Source organism: Cibotium barometz, chromosome 40, assembly GCF_041138505.1.
Source record: "Cibotium barometz isolate CiBa-2024 chromosome 40, ASM4113850v1, whole genome shotgun sequence".
In the NCBI taxonomy this organism is placed as follows: Eukaryota; Viridiplantae; Streptophyta; class Polypodiopsida; order Cyatheales; family Cibotiaceae; genus Cibotium; species Cibotium barometz.
This window is the reverse complement of record NC_141085.1, coordinates 23,142,278-23,161,516: the sequence shown is the minus strand read 5'-3', so window position 1 is coordinate 23,161,516 and position 19,239 is coordinate 23,142,278. Positions and strand designations below refer to the sequence as shown.

The 19,239-nt window shown below is 44.5% G+C and overlaps 1 protein-coding gene across 1 annotated transcript in view; it reads right to left on the bottom strand.

Annotated features, from left to right (window-relative positions):
• The window catches only part of TSK (tetratricopeptide repeat (TPR)-containing protein), a 129,264-nt gene that overhangs the window by 31,132 nt on the left and 78,893 nt on the right, over nt 1–19,239 (bottom strand). Inside the window, exons 5-8 of the mRNA XM_086779410.1 lie at nt 15,400–15,507; nt 14,361–15,288; nt 352–496; nt 69–188 (exon numbers count right to left, since the gene is read on the bottom strand). Of these exons, the coding sequence (XP_086635536.1) occupies nt 69–188; nt 352–496; nt 14,361–15,288; nt 15,400–15,507 (1,301 nt within the window). The remainder of the gene's footprint in view (nt 1–68; nt 189–351; nt 497–14,360; nt 15,289–15,399; nt 15,508–19,239) is intronic.

Below are 19,239 nucleotides of genomic sequence, written 5' to 3'. Positions count from 1 at the left end.
TTTTATTTTACTTGATAGCTTTTTTGCAAGAAAAAAAAACACGTTCACTCAAGAAAGGTAAAACTCACAATCAACTACAGCTTCCAATGTGTCCGAAGAATGGAGGTCAGCCAAAACACTTTTCAGTGTTTCCGAGGGTTGAAGAGTTCTGCCCTTTAGAACTAGATGTCGTATCAACGGCTTCAAGCCTGCATTATCTTTCTGTTAAGTATAATACTCAAACTCACAAATGGGTGCATGATTCTACTAAACACCATCAAACACACAATATTTGGACAGCCAAGTATGGGCAGGGTATGGATATGTTTCTCTGTCAGGCACTGAAAAAAGATAAATACAAGGCATTTAAACCTGCAGGATTGCTGGAGCCATAGATGTTTACAATCTCTTTCTTCAACCACTCAACTGTTTTTAAACTCGTGCGGTCCTTGTTTTGCCTCATGAGGTTTACTTTGATGAGTTGACCCCCAATGTCTATTGTTGCATAATCTGGAGCCTGTGAGAGACACAACTGCTCTCTCTCTCTCTCTCTCTCTCTCTCTCTCTCTCTCTCTCTCTCTCTCTCTCTCTCTCTCTCTCTCTCCATGCATATAGCTTTGCATTCTCCTAGTAATAGAGCTCCATCCCCTGCACACCCAGATTCAGCTTTTTTATTCAGTACTTTTTCATTTTGTTGGGATGACAGAGGATACCCCATACAGGTACTCCGATTTGTCTCATAGGCCGAGTTCGGTCTTTTGGAAGACGTTAATAAAATCTTTCTTTCTTTCTTTCTTTCTTTCTCTCTCTCTCTCTCTCTCTCTCTCTCCATTCATTCATGTTTATGTTTATGTTTATGTTTTGCATGTTGCCGACATTCAATTATCTCCTTCTCTCCACGGGCTCACTGCAGCTGAATCAGGGTTAGTTGTGCATGTCCTCGCATTAATCGTGCTAGTCCCGCACACCAATGTAACCCTCTTGAATGATGTATTGGTCTCCTGCACATTTATTAGACCCCTTGATCAGGTGGACAAGGTACCTATCAGTGTCAAATGTCTAGGTCTAGCTGTCAAATATCTAGATCTAGGAAGTCTTTCCTCCCCTCCCATAAGAAGGATGCTCGCTCTTCAGTTTTTTCAGGGGGTCAATTCACTTCACTTCGTTCATCGGCAGCAGCAGAACAAGAATTTGTTGAGGGTCAGACTGTTTAAGAAGACATCAAAAGTGTGAAGGGAGGCTCCTCAGAAGAGATGGAGATTGGGGAGAGAGGGAGGGGACAAAATCCCCTCCCATTCTCCCATTAAGGGGAAGGGGCACTGTGAATAGGTCCTCCCAACTTACCCTCCCGTCGTTTAGCCCCAAAAAAAAAAAAACCACAAAACCCCATAAAGCCAAATGATTAGTTTCTTGTTTTTGACCGTCGAGGGTTTACAGTCCCTTCTCGACCAGGCAGGTTCAAACAATGGTTTCTGAAGTGATAGACCTTCAAGGTCAAGATAGCAGGAATTACCCTTAAGGAAAGATTGGCAGCTTTTCATGCCGGTTACCATTGGTTGTTGTGCTCCAATCACCCCTCACCAGACATCTCTATCATTATTGAAGAAGTTCATCAATCCTCAGGATGGGTTAGAATTAAGATTTGATGGAAAGGTGAAACCTTCAACATCTTTCCATCTATGCCCCTGACTCCGCAGTGGATCAGACAGAATTGTCGAAGAGTTTATCCTCTGATGTTCCCATCATTGGGCTTCTGGGTGATTCTAATAATGTCGAATCCTTGAGTGATGATAGATTGCTTTGCAAGAGTCAAAAAATGCATGGTAGAGAACTGGATGATTGGAATAGAATGATGGAAAGACTGGATGTCTCTGATCCCTGCACAAACAAGCTATTTACCTGGCACAACCCCTACTCAGGAAACTCTCTCCGACAAGCTACGCCTGTAACGGGAGGCGGACGCGTGTATTGGAATCGTATAAATGTGAACAAGATTCTGAGCACTTAACACTTGAGCATTACAACCACAAAGCTGAAAATGACAGTACACCACATAAAGGGGCCGATGATAGGCTGACCCCCCCCTTTTAGGTTATATTACCAAAAGAGTCTGCAAAGTACAAGATTACGGGTGCCTGGGGATTCACCACCAGCCTGCACCTGATTCTTCCAAATACATCATGAATGAATACATTTCAAACAAGAGAATCTGTAGGTACATCCGCCCTACACACAGGTACATCCGCCCTGCACAAGCCTCTTCATAGGTACATCCGCCCTGCACAAGAGTATCACAATCCTCACAGGTACTCCGCCCTGCACAAGATGTAAATGGATCTTTAGGCCCTGTTTCCACGCGAGAAACTGATCCAGAAACCTGTGTTCTCCGCGAGCAAGTGTCCCCAATGCTTGCCCTAAGCACCTGTTATACCAGGAATCCTTGAGACACATCCATGCTCACATATTTCATTGCTGTCCGGCCTGTTTTGTGCAATAACCAGTCCAAAACAGCAACTTTCTATCGCGAGAAATCCACCTGTAAGGGGTCCTACAGCCCTGTGGAGGTCCCTAGAGCTGTCCTGTACTGTCCAAGTTGACTTTGGACACCTGTAACCAGCCCAAAACTCGCAATAACCAGAAATTACAGGTCTGAAATTTACCAACCAGCCCTTTAGAAGAGTGTGGGGATCGATATCCAAGCTTGTGTGAGTCCGGGAAGCAAGCAACCAGCCCTGTAGCAACTCCAAAAGCTTCAACCAGCTCTCCAATGTGTTCAGTAATGAATAAAACAGCCCAAAAGGCCTCTTGAAGGAGACGCCTTTCTCCAGTGCCACCTAAGGGGCTTGGTGGGTACACATACAGGCTGACAAGTGTCCCCATAAGGTGTCCAGGTAGGTGTCCAGCCCATAGTGCTCCATTTGTCCTGTTTGTGTAAGTTTAGGTCCAACCAAATGGGAAATGGCCATAAGTTGTCCGGACTTCATTAATTTTGGTCCAACCAAATGCGAACGCATTATAAGTTGTCCGGCCACTTATTAATGAGTGTGGACCTGCAAACCAATAAACTTTAGTAGTAAATGAAATAAGCTGTAAATTGAGTGTGGACGCACTTACCACCTGCAAAACCCATAAGCCCACAGTTTTAGGCCCAAACAGGAGTGCACACACGCGTCCACAAGGTGCCCGGGCGTCCCCGGTCCCTCGGACTTCACAAGCCAAAATAACAAGCATTGTCCAAGCAGCAAGACAATGTCACACAAAGTAAAATAAAGTTATGGCATGCATCATTTATGCATTGTGCACATGTAAACTTGGAGAACCACCTATCATCATTCTTGTACTTGAAAATATTCCGCCTGCCATCATAACACACCATGTGTGCATGGCCGGAATCCACACGGGCACCGCCCGAAAGTCCACAAATGTCCTGCCATGTCCTTGGACTCATATCCATCCACTCATATGATCCATACACATGCCCAGGTATAATACATACATGCATCCGCATGTTTCTAGGCCTGACACGCATCCGCATGTCCCTAGAATATAGGGATTTGTGACATCCCCCCGGCTTCTAATCAGTTGACCGCAACTGAAAAGCCTCCAGATAGGCCTTCAAAAGATCTAGGTAATCCTCGAAGTAGGCCTCATCCATCCATTTCGCATCCAAAGCTGAATAATTCTTGAACTTCACAAGGTACCTACGAACAAGTTTGCCTCCCGCAAGCTTTCGTTCCTTGTGAAAAACAATCTGTTCAGGTTGAAGAATCTCTTCCAGCTCATCCACCTCGGGTGGGTCTTCCAAAACCGGCTCAAACGGTGTCGGTCCCACATAAGGCCTCAATAGGCTCACATGAAAAGCATTATGCATGTTCCAATGATCTGGGAGTACCAGCCGAAATGCAACATCATTGATCTTCTCCAAGATCTGAAAAGGTCCATAATACCTGTTGGAAAGTTTAGGGTACTTTCCCTCTTTCCCTGGCCTCTTCCGAAGGCGTGCCTTTTCAAATTTCAGCAAGACCCAATCACCTTGTTTGAATTGTACATCCCTTCTATGCTTATCAGCTGCCTTTTTAATCTTGGTTTGAGACCTCTCTATGGCTGTCCGTACCTGTGCAAATGCAGTATCCAAGTCTCTGACATACTCATCTGCTGCAAAAATCTCATCCTTTGTGCGAAGGATGGGTGGTAGTACTACCTTGCCATAGATAATCTCAAAGGGCGCCTTGCCCGTAGAAGTATGTACCGTATTGTTGTAGGCAAACTCCACAAGTGGTAAATACTTCTCCCAATCCGATTTGCGGTCAGATACATAAGATTTCAGCAAGTCAAGGACGACTGAATTTGCTATTTCACTTTGCCCATCTGTCTGTGGATGGTAAGCTGATGAGAAGTTCAGCTTTATACCCATATTGTCAAACAATGCGCGCCAAAATAAACTTGTGGTTCTAGGATCTCTATCCCCCACAATAGATTTAGGCATGCCATGGTGTTTGAATATCTGTGCCAAAAACATCCTAGCCATATGATCTGGCTTTATTGTCTTGCGCACGGGAATGAAATGCGCCTGCTTGCTAAACCTGTCAATAATGGTCCAAATAGCATCATTTCCCTGTGGCGTCCTTGGCAAATCCATAATGAAATCCATAGCAATGCTTTCCCATGGTTCATTTGGTATAGGCAAAGGCTAAAGCAATCCAGGTGCTTTATGTCGATCAAACTTGACCTTTTGACACACCATACATTCACGTACATATGCTTCAATATCCTTGCGAATATGTGGCCAAAAGAAATACCTCTCCAAAGCTTGTGCTGTGGCCAAAATGCCTCTATGACCTGCATATGGAGGAGCATGACACTCATCCATAACCTTATGGCGAAGGTTCTTTACCACACACATACGATTTTGCATCATGAGATATCCATCTCTTATGACATAAGATGGGACAGCAATACCCTCTTGCAAATCAACCCATACATGTGCAAAATCCTCATCCAGATGATAAGTATTACGCATATCCGATAAGTCCTCATGGTATGCAACTGTAATAGCATGAACCTGTGGTCGTCTAGATAAGGCATCCGCCACCACATTCTTTTTCCCTGGAGTGTGTAAAATCTGAAAATGAAACATTGAGAGGAAATTTGCCCATCTCATATGCTTCTCTGAGAGCTTACTTTGAGTCAAAAAGTATCTCAAACTTTGATGATCAGTTTTGACCATAAAATCAGCCCCTAAAAGATAGTGTTTCCAAATAGTAAGGGCATGAATTACAGCCAACAACTCCTTCTCATAAACCTGTAAGTGAAGCTCTGCATGTTGCAAGCGTCTGCTCTCATAGGCAATGGCATGTCCTTCTTGGTTCAAAACAGCCCCTATGCAGTCCCCACTTGCATCACATTCCACCACAAAAGGTTTGTGCAAATCCGGAATAATGAGTACCGGTCCCGAGATGATTGCACTCTTCAACTTTTGAAAGGCATCTCTCTCTTCTTGAGTCCATTTAAAGATTGCTTTCTTCTTCGTTAAGTCATGTAACGGAGCGGCAATGAAAGCAAAATGCTTGACGAACCTCCTGTAGTAAGCACATAAACCAAGGAAGCTCCTCACTTCATGGACTGATTTCAGCTCTGGCCATTCTTGCATGGCTTGTATCTTTGCGGGATCCATGCGCACACCATCCTTTGATACAATGTGACCAAGATAGTGAATCTCTGGGAGGAAGAATTCACTCTTTTTTGTATTTATGTAGAGCTGATTTTCCTTAAGCTCTTTAAACACAATAGCTAGATGCTCACGATGTTGGGCTTCATTCTTTGAGAATACAATAATGTCATCAAAGAATATACCTGTGAACTTTCTATGCTTTCTGAACACCCTGTCCATCATCCTGTTGAAGGTAGCGGGTGCATTTGTAAGGCCAAAAGGCACCACCAAAAACTCATAAAGACCAAAGGCTGTCCTAAATGCAGTCTTGTGTACATCTTGAGGTGCCACTCTCACTTGATGATACCATTCTTGAGGTCTATTCGGCTGAAACATGCCGAACCTTCAAGCTTGTCCAAGATGTCATCAATGCACGGAATCGGAAACCGATTCTTGATGGTTATCTTATTGAGGGCACGGTAATCAACACACATCCTGTAAGTACCATCCTTCTTTTGAACAAGAAGTACCGGCGAGCAATATGGCGAGGAACTAGGCCGAATCAAACCCTTTTCCAAAAGTTCATTCACCTGTGCCATAATCTCTTCTTGTTGACTAGCACTCACCCTGTATGGTGGCCTATTAGGTGGAGAGCTACCGGGAATTAGATCTATGCAATGATCTTCCGGCCTCTCTGGTGGCAACCTTGCTGGTAAAGCATTTGCAAAACAATCTTTGAACTCATTCAAAAAGTTAAGCTTGTGTTGATCTAATGCACTAACATCAACACTAGAATGTTCAATGGTATCACGTACAAAAACCAAGTAAGAACAAGCTGATTTCTTTATTGCCTTATTAATTTGTACATGGCTTACAAGAGGTATGGTACTTCCAGTAGTACCAGCATCTATAGAGTGCTCACGGCCTCTATGTACAAAGCTGATTTTCTTCTCTTTGTAAGCCTTAACAGGCTCTAAACGGTGATGCCAGGGCATCCCCAACAAAACATCACAACCTGTAAGAGGAGCCACTAGAAAGCTCTCATAGTCGAGGTAGTCCTGTATTTGTACACGGAGCTTACCAATGACCGGAGCTACATCAACCTGTTTGCCCTCAAAGGCGGCATCTGCATTCATTTGCATTCCCATGTCTTCCACATTGAGACCTATGGCGGCAGCCATCTGTACGGATATAAAGTTATCTGTGGAAGCATCATCAAAAAGAAACAAAGCGGGCTAATCCTTCAATTTGCCCCAAGCCTTGCATATGACTCTACTCTTGGGCTCATGCCCTGTATTACCCTGCACATCGGGTACAACATTCACAAGAGGCTTTTGCACATTAGGCTCAGCATTCTTAGGATTCTGTGGGCATTTAGGATATATATGATCTTGACTGCCACACTTAAAGCATTTTCCAGCCTTCCTGTACTCTTCCAATTGCTGTTTTGAGAGCCCAAAATTGTGGCGTTTACCCCCCGGCTTCTTTTCAGAGTCATCCTTTGCATCTCGGCCATCTTTGGGAGCATTCTTAGGTGGCTGTCCACCCTTTTTCTGGTCATAACCAGCCCTGAATTTGCTCTTGTTTTGACCTGCAAATGGCTTATTTGTGGGTGCTTTTATGTGCAAGTTCTCCGCAATCATGGCTGAGTGTATAAGCTCTTGTATGGTCTTATTTGGGTACACTCCCAAGCTTTGTTGGATGATGTGATGGAGCCCCGATTCAAACTTTCTCTTCTTCTCGTCCTCTCCAATCTTCATGAAGGGAGTAACCTTGAGAAGGACTTTCCAAAACTTTGCTATATATGAAGCAACGGACTCTCCCTCATCTTGGGACAGCCAATCCCACTCCTTGCGTACATCCTTTGCAAAGTTTGGTGGTAAGAATTGATCATAAAACTGAATTTTGAAAGAAGACCAAGTTGGGGCAGCACTTCCATCAAGTATTTTTGCAAGCCACCAATCACTTGCCGTATCCTTGAGATGCATTCCCACATGCCTGAGCATAGACTTTTCCGAAAAGTCTTCATTGCAAAAAGCTATCTCAAACTGTCTGATGAAAGCAAGTGCTTTGGTAGAGTCCATCCGTCCCTGAAAGTTTTCAAACTTTACATCCTTGTCACCGGACTTGAACTCTCGAGGCTTCTTCCTTCTAAATGCATCCCTATGTACATCCTGTTCATCTGCATGATGATGATGCCGCGATGAAGATTCACGATCCCTCTTCGTTCTCTCTTGAGCCACACTCTCCAAATGAGTGGAAAGCTCAACACGAGAACGGACATGTCGTCTTGGAGCAAAGCGGGAATGAGTAGAGGATCCCTCATCCTTACTCTTCTCTTGACCTGCATCAAGCCTAGCACCAGGGACTCTTGTCCTTTCAGCATTTGGCACTTGCTGTGCTCTTTCTGCTTGTTGTGCATCATGTGCATCACCACGGGCAGCCATGAGGGGTGGCTTCTTGAAAGCCAAACTACCATCTGCTTCAGTGTATACATCACCCTTAACCATTAGGTATGCAAGTGCAAGCTCTCGGGTTTTCTCTACATCCATTTCCTTTGCAATTGCTTCAAAAGTGACTTCATGGACCGAAGCCTTTGCCTTCGCAGCCAACACCCTTTGTACATCCGGGTCATTTTTCAATGACCTAAGCTCTTCGGTTTCAGCCCTATAGCGTCGCACTTGACGCCTCAAAGATTCCAAATCAGAATGCATAGTGTCATGAGTACCTGCATCTCCATAGACATCATTGCCTGCAGCATCTCTTGCATCCCTTGTACCATGAAGTTCACGGTCCTGTGTGTTCTCCACACTGTCAGAAATGTGGCTGTCCATGACACTCAAATCAGGTCACCACTTATGATTCCAAGCCTCAGACCGTTTTCCAATGAGGGGAAAAACTGAGCTCTGATACCAATGTAACGGGAGACGGACGCGTGTATTGGAATCGTATAAATGTGAACAAGATTCTGAGCACTTAACACTTGAGCATTACAACCACAAAGCTGAAAATGACAGTACACCACATAAAGGGGCCGATGATAGGCTGACCCCCCCCCCTTTTAGGTTATATTACCAAAAGAGTCTGCAAAGTACAAGATTACGGGTGCCTGGGGATTCACCACCAGCCTGCACCTGATTCTTCCAAATACATCATGAATGAATACATTTCAAACAAGAGAATCTGTAGGTACATCCGCCCTACACACAGGTACATCCGCCCTGCACAAGCCTCTTCACAGGTACATCCGCCCTGCACAAGAGTATCACAATCCTCACAGGTACTCCGCCCTGCACAAGATGTAAATGGATCTTTAGGCCCTGTTTCCACGCGAGAAACTGATCCAGAAACCTGTGTTCTCCGCGAGCAAGTGTCCCCAATGCTTGCCCTAAGCACCTGTTATACCAGGAATCCTTGAGACACATCCATGCTCACATATTTCATTGCTGTCCGGCCTGTTTTGTGCAATAACCAGTCCAAAACAGCAACTTTCTATCGCGAGAAATCCACCTGTAAGGGGTCCTACAGCCCTGTGGAGGTCCCTAGAGCTGTCCTGTACTGTCCAAGTTGACTTTGGACACCTGTAACCAGCCCAAAACTCGCAATAACCAGAAATTACAGGTCTGAAATTTACCAACCAGCCCTTTAGAAGAGTGTGGGGATCGATATCCAAGCTTGTGTGAGTCCGGGAAGCAAGCAACCAGCCCTGTAGCAACTCCAAAAGCTTCAACCAGCTCTCCAATGTGTTCAGTAATGAATAAAACAGCCCAAAAGGCCTCTTGAAGGAGACGCCTTTCTCCAGTGCCACCTAAGGAGCTTGGTGGGTACACATACAGGCTGACAAGTGTCCCCATAAGGTGTCCAGGTAGGTGTCCAGCCCATAGTGCTCCATTTGTCCTGTTTGTATAAGTTTAGGTCCAACCAAATGGGAAATGGCCATAAGTTGTCCGGACTTCATTAATTTTGGTCCAACCAAATGCGAACGCATTATAAGTTGTCCGGCCACTTATTAATGAGTGTGGACCTGCAAACCAATAAACTTTAGTAGTAAATGAAATAAGCTGTAAATTGAGTGTGGACGCACTTACCACCTGCAAAACCCATAAGCCCACAGTTTTAGGCCCAAACAGGAGTGCACACACGCGTCCACAAGGTGCCCGGGCGTCCCCGGTCCCTCGGACTTCACAAGCCAAAATAACAAGCATTGTCCAGGCAGCAAGACAATGTCACACAAAGTAAAATAAAGTTATGGCATGCATCATTTATGCATTGTGCACATGTAAACTTGGAGAACCACCTATCATCATTCTTGTACTTGAAAATATTCCGCCTGCCATCATAACACACCATGTGTGCATTGCCGGAATCCACACGGGCACCGCCCGAAAGTCCACAAATGTCCTGCCATGTCCTTGGACTCATATGCATCCACTCATATGATCCATACACATGCCCAGGTATAATACATACATGCATCCGCATGTTTCTAGGCCTGACACGCATCCGCATGTCCCTAGAATATAGGGATTTGTGACAACGCCCAATAGGTTTTACACCTCTGCAGCATGTAATAGTTGTAACCATCAGCAATTGTCTCTACTTTAACATGTTTTTTGCGGTAATGACCACTTCCCCATTCATTTATCTTTGGGAAGATATGAGCAGACCAAGGGACACTTATTTCAAATGTAATGATACTCTTTTTAATTATTCCTGGTACGAAGGAAAATTCAGTAGCTCTGGGCCAACCCTGAATATCTGCTTCTCAACACGGATAACTACTAGGTAGCGACCATTCAGGGATAGTGGGAGGGAGGTTCCCAAAGCTAGGCTGAAACGTATCTCAGAACTCTGAAAAAACATGGCTATACTTCATAAAGCAATCAATGCAGGCAGCCAGACAGCCCCAACAGAAACGAACGCACTTTAAGCTCGGGTCTGTACTCTTGAGGCTGCATTGTCTTGCACATGAAGCAGTGCCAGTCCACACTGTGAATCTCCCTCTGGAATGATGTCAAATGTTGTGTGTATCTGGTTTGTTACTGGATGCCAGACCTCTAATTGCTATTTAAAGAAAAAGGTGCAGCTTCATGAGACTGGTGTTGTGGTATTGCAAAGAGGCCTACTAACAAGTCTTCTGGATGCTTAAGCAAAAAATTCAGAAAGACCACATCCCTCTGGTGTCTTTTGCAGAAGGTTCAGTTTCATCTTCAGAGAAAGAGATCTGAAATGCATTGCAGAACGTTTTGCTGGTATTTTGGGGTAAGAGGATGTATGGTCTGTCACAAAGACTGATGCCAAGGTCAAATATAATGCAGTAAAGAACCCATCTGTACCAGGGAACATCAGTAATATGCTTGAAGATCCTTTAGAGATGTTTTTGTTTGGTCACTGTGGCAGAGAAGATGCACTACTCATATGCAAGAAAAATGTTGAATTTGTCCTCAATGTTCAGTAATGTGTCAGGTACCCTCCTGGTTACGACTGCTAGAAGAAGGCTTTCTTATGAGTTAAAAAGCTTTGGAGAATATGCTCGGCAGGTGGGATTCATTAAAGAAGTTCCTGATGCTTCTTTATGTTCTCTTGCAAGAGAGCTCAATGGAAAAGTCAACATGCTACCTTGGTGGAGACAGCCCTCCCTTCTCCCTGAACAGCACTTGGGGATCAATTGCAGGCAGTAGCATCAAGAACGCACGTGCTCACCGGTCAAGAGCAGAGCTGAAATGAGGGACAAGAGAGGGGGAGAGAGACTCGAGAGAAATACATTATAATGATGGAGAGTGAAGTACAGTGATTGGACACAAAGTACTAGTTTGCTTGATGATTAAACGAGTACAATGAAGCCCCTTTTATGGGCTGAAAGTACAACCTCGTCTTTGACCTTTTATTAAATGAGGTGTGACATCACTGCTTACCTCAAGGAAAGATTCCTAGGCTAAGAGGGTGTTCCCACACTTAACTCCGATTTGCCAATAGTGGTGATACTCATCTAAGAACGTACCAGTAATCCAGTGGTTAGGTATAGTTGCATCAATCTATGCAATCCGTCAGTGGCTCCCTCGGATGCTGAGTAGATGCCTCTCTCTGATCAACTAAAAAAGTTTTGAAGTTCTTCCAGTCAAATACTGTTGCTGCACAACTCTCCCAACCTGGCCACTGAAAATATCTTGCTACACCCAAAGGCCTGCAAGGATCATCTCTGATAAGGTCGTTCCACATAATGGGCTGCATGTCAACCTCATCTACTGAGCTTGGAGGCCGATGACATAAAAATATCCACATACTGTAAGTCCAGATGATGGAAGAAACCAATGGGAGAGGGAGCAGCAGCAATCTGCCTCAGAGAAAATAAAACGTGTTGTGCTTCCAATCGCCACCACTCTCAAGCACACATTAAAGAATACGGTACATGAAGAAATCCTTCCAAGGTTGAGTACCAAGGAGGAATGTTCTAAATAATAGTTTCCGAAGCAACTCTAGCTCTGGTGTCTATGTGCCATCAAGCCCTGACCATTAGAAATTGCAGATCACCCTCCGTGACTGTACAGTCACAACACCAATAAGAAGTGACATACCAAGCTGTGGCAAGCAACACCTGGTTTACCACCAAGGCTCTAGGCGCCAAGTCGAGCTTCCTAGACCTCCAATGAAGGAGCTTTTTCCTTATGCTTATGAGCACAGGGGCAAAATGCTGGTGGGCAAGTGTAATGTCTATTCCAACCAGGCATCCAAGCAATGTGTCCTATCTCAATCCATGTGAGCCAACATATGTGCCCTAATCAATCTTCTCGGAGTCACTAACCAAATATCTGACAGGCTTATGCCAATTTATAAAGGCCCCTGCTCTACTAGACAAAACTCTTCCAAGGCAGTGTGAAATGAGCAAAGAGATGAGAAGGATGCATCAAGAAACATCTTGTATCGTCGGCCAACTCAAAAGTCCCAGGAAAATGCTGAAAGTTTCTGCAACAATGAGTACAGGAGGGGAGTTAAGGGGCAGCCTTGCCATGTGGGGTGAGACATCTAAGCACTCACCTTGACCTCCACAAGCAAGCACAGTGTTGTGAGCCTCCCAATAAAGGCAAGAGATACCTGAGATCCAATCTTGACAAAATCCCATGCATGTGAGTATTCTCTAAGAAGTCCCAATCCACTCTTTCATAGGCTTTCTTAAAATCAAGTACAAGATTTGCCAAGGGCTGATTATTTGTCTTGGCCCACTCTACCGCCTTTCAAAAGGAAAAGATGTTATCCAAGATACTTTTTCCTTGGAGGAATCCATTCTATGTCGTGAATGGCTATCTGTTAACAATGGCTACAATCGCATGCTCACTACCTTCCCAAGAATTTTGTATGCAGTACCAAGCAATGTGATAGGCCTCCACTGGGCAATGTTAGTCTTATTACCACCCTTAGGGATGAGGTGGATAAGACCCTCAGTAAGAAAAGGGGGTATAGAGCCCGTATTCTACCTATCCCTTTAATGCCACAGTGATCTCATCCCCAATGTCATCCCAAAAACTCATGGAAAACATGGGAGAGAGGCCATCATCCCGAGGACATTTATCATGTGGTAATGCTTGAATCGCATGTCTAAGCTCATCTGCTGAAAAAGGGCATAAGTAATGCACATGTCATCCAAAATCAGCCTAGGCAGGGACTCCCAAACCTTCTCCTATGCCCTATCCCTCTGAGGGGAGTGAGCCTCTGTGCAGATAACAAGCAGCAGTAAAAACAGAGGCAATCCTCCTGACCATGTCGAGCTTTGCTTGGAGCACTCATAAACATCCTCCAAACACCTTTTGCCAACGCCACTGATGCATCCACCACAACACTGAATAGGAGCCATTTCAAAAGCACCTCGCATCTGAGTCGAGAATGACTCATGTGCATGATAATGAAACTATGCACGTTGCTCAAGAGAGTCTTGCAACTCAGCCCGAACCGTGCATAATGCATCTACAATCCACTCGGCATTAGGGTGTTTCTCAAGTTCCCTCTGCAAAGCACACAATCTACCCGTGATGGCTCTATCTCTATCCAAGATCTCTTGCCTCCTAGCTAAAGATCACTGGCACTCTTGGTGTACACATGTGACAAAGTTTACATGTCATTTTGGTGTGCATATTTTATAATTTTGAGATTAAATTGCAATTTTCCATTGTGTTTCAGCCACAAACGTGTGGGCAATCACAGATTTATAATTGCGGGCACTGAGAGATTTATAATCAACTTGCACTCAATGTGCTCAAGTATTATATTTGTTGGGAAGGGGGGAAGAGGAGCAGGAGAGGGGGGGGGGGGGGGGGGGGGGAGGGGATTTGAAGGGGGAAAGAAGGGGAAGGGGAGGTATAAAGTGCACACAGGCAGCAAGGGGCTTGGCAGGAAAGAGGAAGGAAAAGGCAGGCTTGTGAGGGGGGGGGGGGGGGGGGGAGGATTTGAAGGGGGAAAGAAGGGGAAGTGGGGGTATAAAGTGCAGGGAGATCTTCCTATCACCTAAATATTTCCAGATCTATGAACATTCTTCTTCCTTCACAACTTCTTCAGGCAAAGTCAGCTTCGTGCAAAGGCTGCAAACTGCTTTAAGCACGTGTTTTTTGTGGCAAGAAACGAGACATCTATTGGCTGTGTTTTGGTATTGTTATTAAGCCTTTTTCAGTAAAAAGATGGCAGCAATTTGCAGCTGTAAAGCATAAAAATCTAGTTAAACAAAATACAAAAAGAGTATAACCTGTTCAGGGATTGAATCTGCTCCATCCACAATCGGTAAGGTACCTTTTCTGTTCTCAACAATAGCATCCCCCTTCTGGTTTTCTAAGGAAGTCTGCAATTCATCATCCTGGCTTGTGAACTTGTCCATGCCAGCATCCACATTATGGACAGGAATCCGGTTAGCAGATTTCACTGACCCCAATTCTGAAGTTTCCAGTTGATCACCCATAGCATCGACAGAAGTAAAGTCCATGTTACAAGGAGAAACATTGTCACCAGGTTCTTCCCCTAAAGCCGACTGCCTTTGCACTGATTCCCTTTCAGCTGTAACTTCTACAAAAGGAGAACTGACTATGTTGGGCTTTCGTAAACTTGCAACTGTTTGGGAGGATATGGCCTGACAAAAGAGCTGCCCAGACCCTGACATCTCACACGATTGCTTGCTTGCACCCTTTGAACTTTCCTTTTCTTTTGCAGAGCCGTGAGTTTCTGATCCATTGTCTGCAGATATAAAAGACTCTTGGATTTCTTCATCGTCCAAAAGCACAATACGTGGGCGCTTACGAGACCCCTTGAGCTGGCTACAATCCAGACTTCCCATATCTTTTTCTGGGCATCTGAAATCTTTTCTTTGCATGCTACTCATCATTTGTGATCCCTTTTGCACCTGAACCTTTTTCCTCATCTTATTAGCCCCATACGTTTGCAGACAATTTGGTGTCAGGACAGAAGCCAGGGGGACATCGTCACTCAGGTCGGTTTCCATGTCTTGTGTATTGATCTTAAACTGTTGCTTCTTTGAGCACAACTTATTGCCATCGCTTTTTGAAGGAGTTACGTGAGCTTCTGACTCGTTATCTGTTTCCGAGCAGTGCTCATTTTCTTCGGACAATGCGTCTTGCATGTCCCTCAACTCCTTCAAGCCTTTTATCTTAGACTCGGTAGCCCTGAGACAAGTTTTTAAAAACCCCATTCATAAGAAAACATTGGCTCAAGTAATGATTACATGCAAGTACCAAAGCACATCCTGCACCAGTATAACCACCAAAAAACATTACTTGGCATCTGCTGTCCATTCTAGTCGCACAAAATAGCAATACTGCATGTTCTCCAAGGCACTAATCTGTTGGGACAACATCCTCGTCTTTCCCTGTGACCTAGCTATCCTGTGTCACCGGTCCAAAGAAAAACGGCAAACAAGTTGAGAAACAAAAGGATCTAGAGAAGAACTTAAGTTTTAACTAACAAAAGCAATGGCTCAGAATTGTTGAACACCAAGTAATTGAGCTTGGAACTCCCTTAATGCGAAAAAAAAGTTTGGAACAGGGATAGCTTCAATAAGCAACCCCATACAGGGCTGCAGTTTTATCGGGCAGTCCTTTGAGGCTGCCCTCCTCCCATACAGGTTGCTGCCCATCTGGTGGGCAGGTGTTCATCTGAAGCGACCCAAAGTTTAACAGAATCAAGTACAAAATTGTTTCAGTGATGAATCGACCCTTCTTTCTACTGATGGAAGACTTTGAGAAGCTACAACGGGCTGTTTTCTTGAAGTTCCCAAACTCCCCCCTCTAAGAGTTTGGCACATCTGGTAAACTCTTGTGAATCTTGTGAGCTCTCGCTGAAGCCCCACCCCCTCGCGGCCTCTTCTTTGGTTTGCAAGATCCTAGGGAGCCATCCCACGCGCGGACATATTGGGGACTTGCTCCAGGCAGCCCTTATCGGTGAGCCAGGAAAAATCACCGGCACCCATTTTCTTGGGTTTGGCTACTCTGGAGTTTGATTCACCCACGGGGGTGGCTGATAGAGTGATGCCGGGCAGAGTTGTTGGGAATCTCGGAGTTAAATGTGGGAACATGTTCTAAGTCATGTATATGATGATGTGTGTAGCATGAGGTATGGAGTGACATCATGCCTCATTAAATAAAGGTCAAAGGAGGAGGTTGTACCATCAGCCCATGAAAGGGGCTTCATTGTACTCGTTTAATCATTAAGCAAACTTGTACTGTGTCCAATCATTGTACTTCACTCTCATCATCATCATCATTGTACCTCGAGTAGAGGGATTCCAGTGGGAGTCAGCATACAGGAGAACCACACACCAAGGTACCTCGAGAGGGTCGGGGGGAGTAGCAGTTCTATTTTAACGGGAGCTACAGGGGAGACTGAGAGTGGTAGCACAGGATCCAGAGGCCAGATACATGTGGATCAGCTTACAGCTCTCACAGGACAGGGTTATATACATAGCCCTATGTTACTTTCCTCCATCAAGATCCTCCTATGTCATTACAGAGGACATGCCACAGGAGGAGGAGACAAGAGCCTCGCCATACACTTGTCTGTCATAGGAGATTATGCATTATTCTACACTCAATCTGGCGGAGTTGAGATATCAATCTGGCGGAGTTAAGCTTAATATCCCAGATGGCCGGAGTTGAGCTTGATATCCCAGATTATTATGAGTGTTGAGATATCAAGCTCAACTCCGCCAGATTGATATCATTAGCAGAGTGTGGACACTAGGACATTAGTGTGTGGACAATAATGGCCGACCCCAGATGGCCGGAGTGTGTGGACATTTAGTCTAGGTTTACTTTAGTGTGAACACACATCATTATGTGTGTGTAGCTTGTGTGGAGAATAATGAAGCAAAGCTATGGTGCTTCTCTATCTTGTGTTGATGATTAGAATATAGATCTGGTGTGTGTCTCCTATGTATTGCCTTCTTCTATTTCTTATTATGGTATCAGAGCTTGAGTTGCAAAAAATCTGAGTTGTGAGAAAGAGGGAAGAAGCTGTGAAGAAAGCCATTGGAGCTTGGAGACTTGTGAAGCTGTGGAGCACACCAAATCAACAGATCTCAGAGCTTGGCCTATCGGGTAAGAATAGCTAAACACCCTTGAGCGGTTTGCAGGTAAATCTGACAAGAACAAAGCAAATCTGAGTTGCCAAAGAGCAAAGCAAAAATCTGGTTTTGAAGCTTTCCATTGAAGCTTGCAAGAGTTAGATGATGTACTTGCAGATCTGGAGCCAGAACATGTATGTGGCAAGGTTGGATGCATGAGCAACTTGGAAGGTTGCATTTGCCTTGATCTGGAACAATCATTTTGAATCATTTGAAGAGGAAAAACTCTGCTTTGAATCTCTCAAAAAAACAGCCCAATAGATGCTCAAAAAAATCATGGCAATGTGGAGCATTTATGCATGAAATCAAACCATTGAATGTTTGGGAGTATACTAGGGACCTTTGCTAAGCCTCATAAGCATCAAAGGTGGTGTGTAACTCCTCCATATCCTCACACAAGAAGGCGGTGCAGCCAGAATGCAAAACAGGGATTTTCATCAAAAAAAGTGTCAAATCTTGGCTTATTGAGTGTTGTTTGGGCAAATGAAGTGGTGTTGAGCTTAGCAATTGGGTGGAGATCACTCTTGTGAACATTGCTATCAAGTTGGTTCAGCTCAAAGCACATTTTGGAGTAGATCTTGAGCTAATTAAACAAGGATTAGCAAATCTGTTAAAACAGGATTAGTGAAACAGAGCATGCTTAATTGGTCAATTACTACCTACTGAAGCAAAATTGGCCAAATTCCTCTTACATGGTGTTAGAACACATCATTGCTAAACTTTTGAATGCCTGGGCCCTCAATTTGGACAACATTTGAAGGAATTAGAGCGGGATTAATCTCTGGTTACCTGTTTTTTCTCAAAACAGAGAATTGGATTAGTACACATTTGGGTTGTACACATCTTGAAGAGTGTTTATATGCAACATTGAGCATGTTGGGATGATGATTCATGTTTCCCACACTTGATTGAAGTATTACATTGCAAATTGATGCATTTGGAGCCTCGGGAAGTGTTCCAAAAACAGGGTATTTTGAGCCTCCAAAACAGGGTATTTGTGAAGTGATTTCGACATCACTTGTGAAGTGTTTTGAATACTTTGAAGTGTCCGGGACATTGTTTGGAGATTATTTGGGCTATACATAGCTCATTTGCAGGTGTTTGAGCTTGTGGCATTGTGTTGCCAAGATGGGTGATGGTCCCGTACAAATTGTTGGTGAGAAGCTTGACAGGAACAACTTCCAAGTGTGGAAGTACAGGATGACAAATTTCCTGAAAGGCAAAGGCTATTGGGCCTTGATTACAGGTGATGAGGAGGAGCCAAGGCTCCCAGTGGAGAATGTAACTCTCGTACAAAGGACGGCACACGGGACATGGACAAAAAGAGCATTTAAAGTGTTGCATTACTTCTCTATATGTGTGACAGATGCCATGCTTTGTCATATACAGGATTGTGGAACTCCTAAGGAAGCATGGGACACTTTGGTGAAAATGTATGACACCAACACGCAGCCCAAGAAGATGCAATTGAAGCAAAAGATGCATAGCTTGAATCGCAACAACAAGAACATAAATGATTATGTGCTGGAGATAAAGGGATGTGCAGATGCATTGGCATCTATTGGTGCACCCATGGATGATGAAGATGTTGTTGCAATCACATTGAATGGTCTTGGAAAAGACTACAAAGCTTTTGAGACCTCGATTAGGGTTCGAGGCGGTGAGTCTCCAGAGTTCGAGGAGCTTGTCTCGTTACTCATTGTTGAGGAGATGAAGCTTGGACTTGGTTCCTCATCTAGCAGCAGTGGTCATGCTAGGGACCAAGCATTCTATTCATTTCGTGGTGCTAGAGGCAGGGGGAGATCTGCTTCTAGAGGTCGTACAAGTGGTCGTGGATGGTATGATAGACCACAACAACAACAGGATTCTCAACCATCATATGGTGCTCATGGTGGTAGAGGTTATGCTCCTCATGCTAGAGACAGGTCCATGCCTAGTAGAGGACAAGGTCGTTGGCAACCTCAACAACAACAGAGAAGTGGCATTGATTGCCACT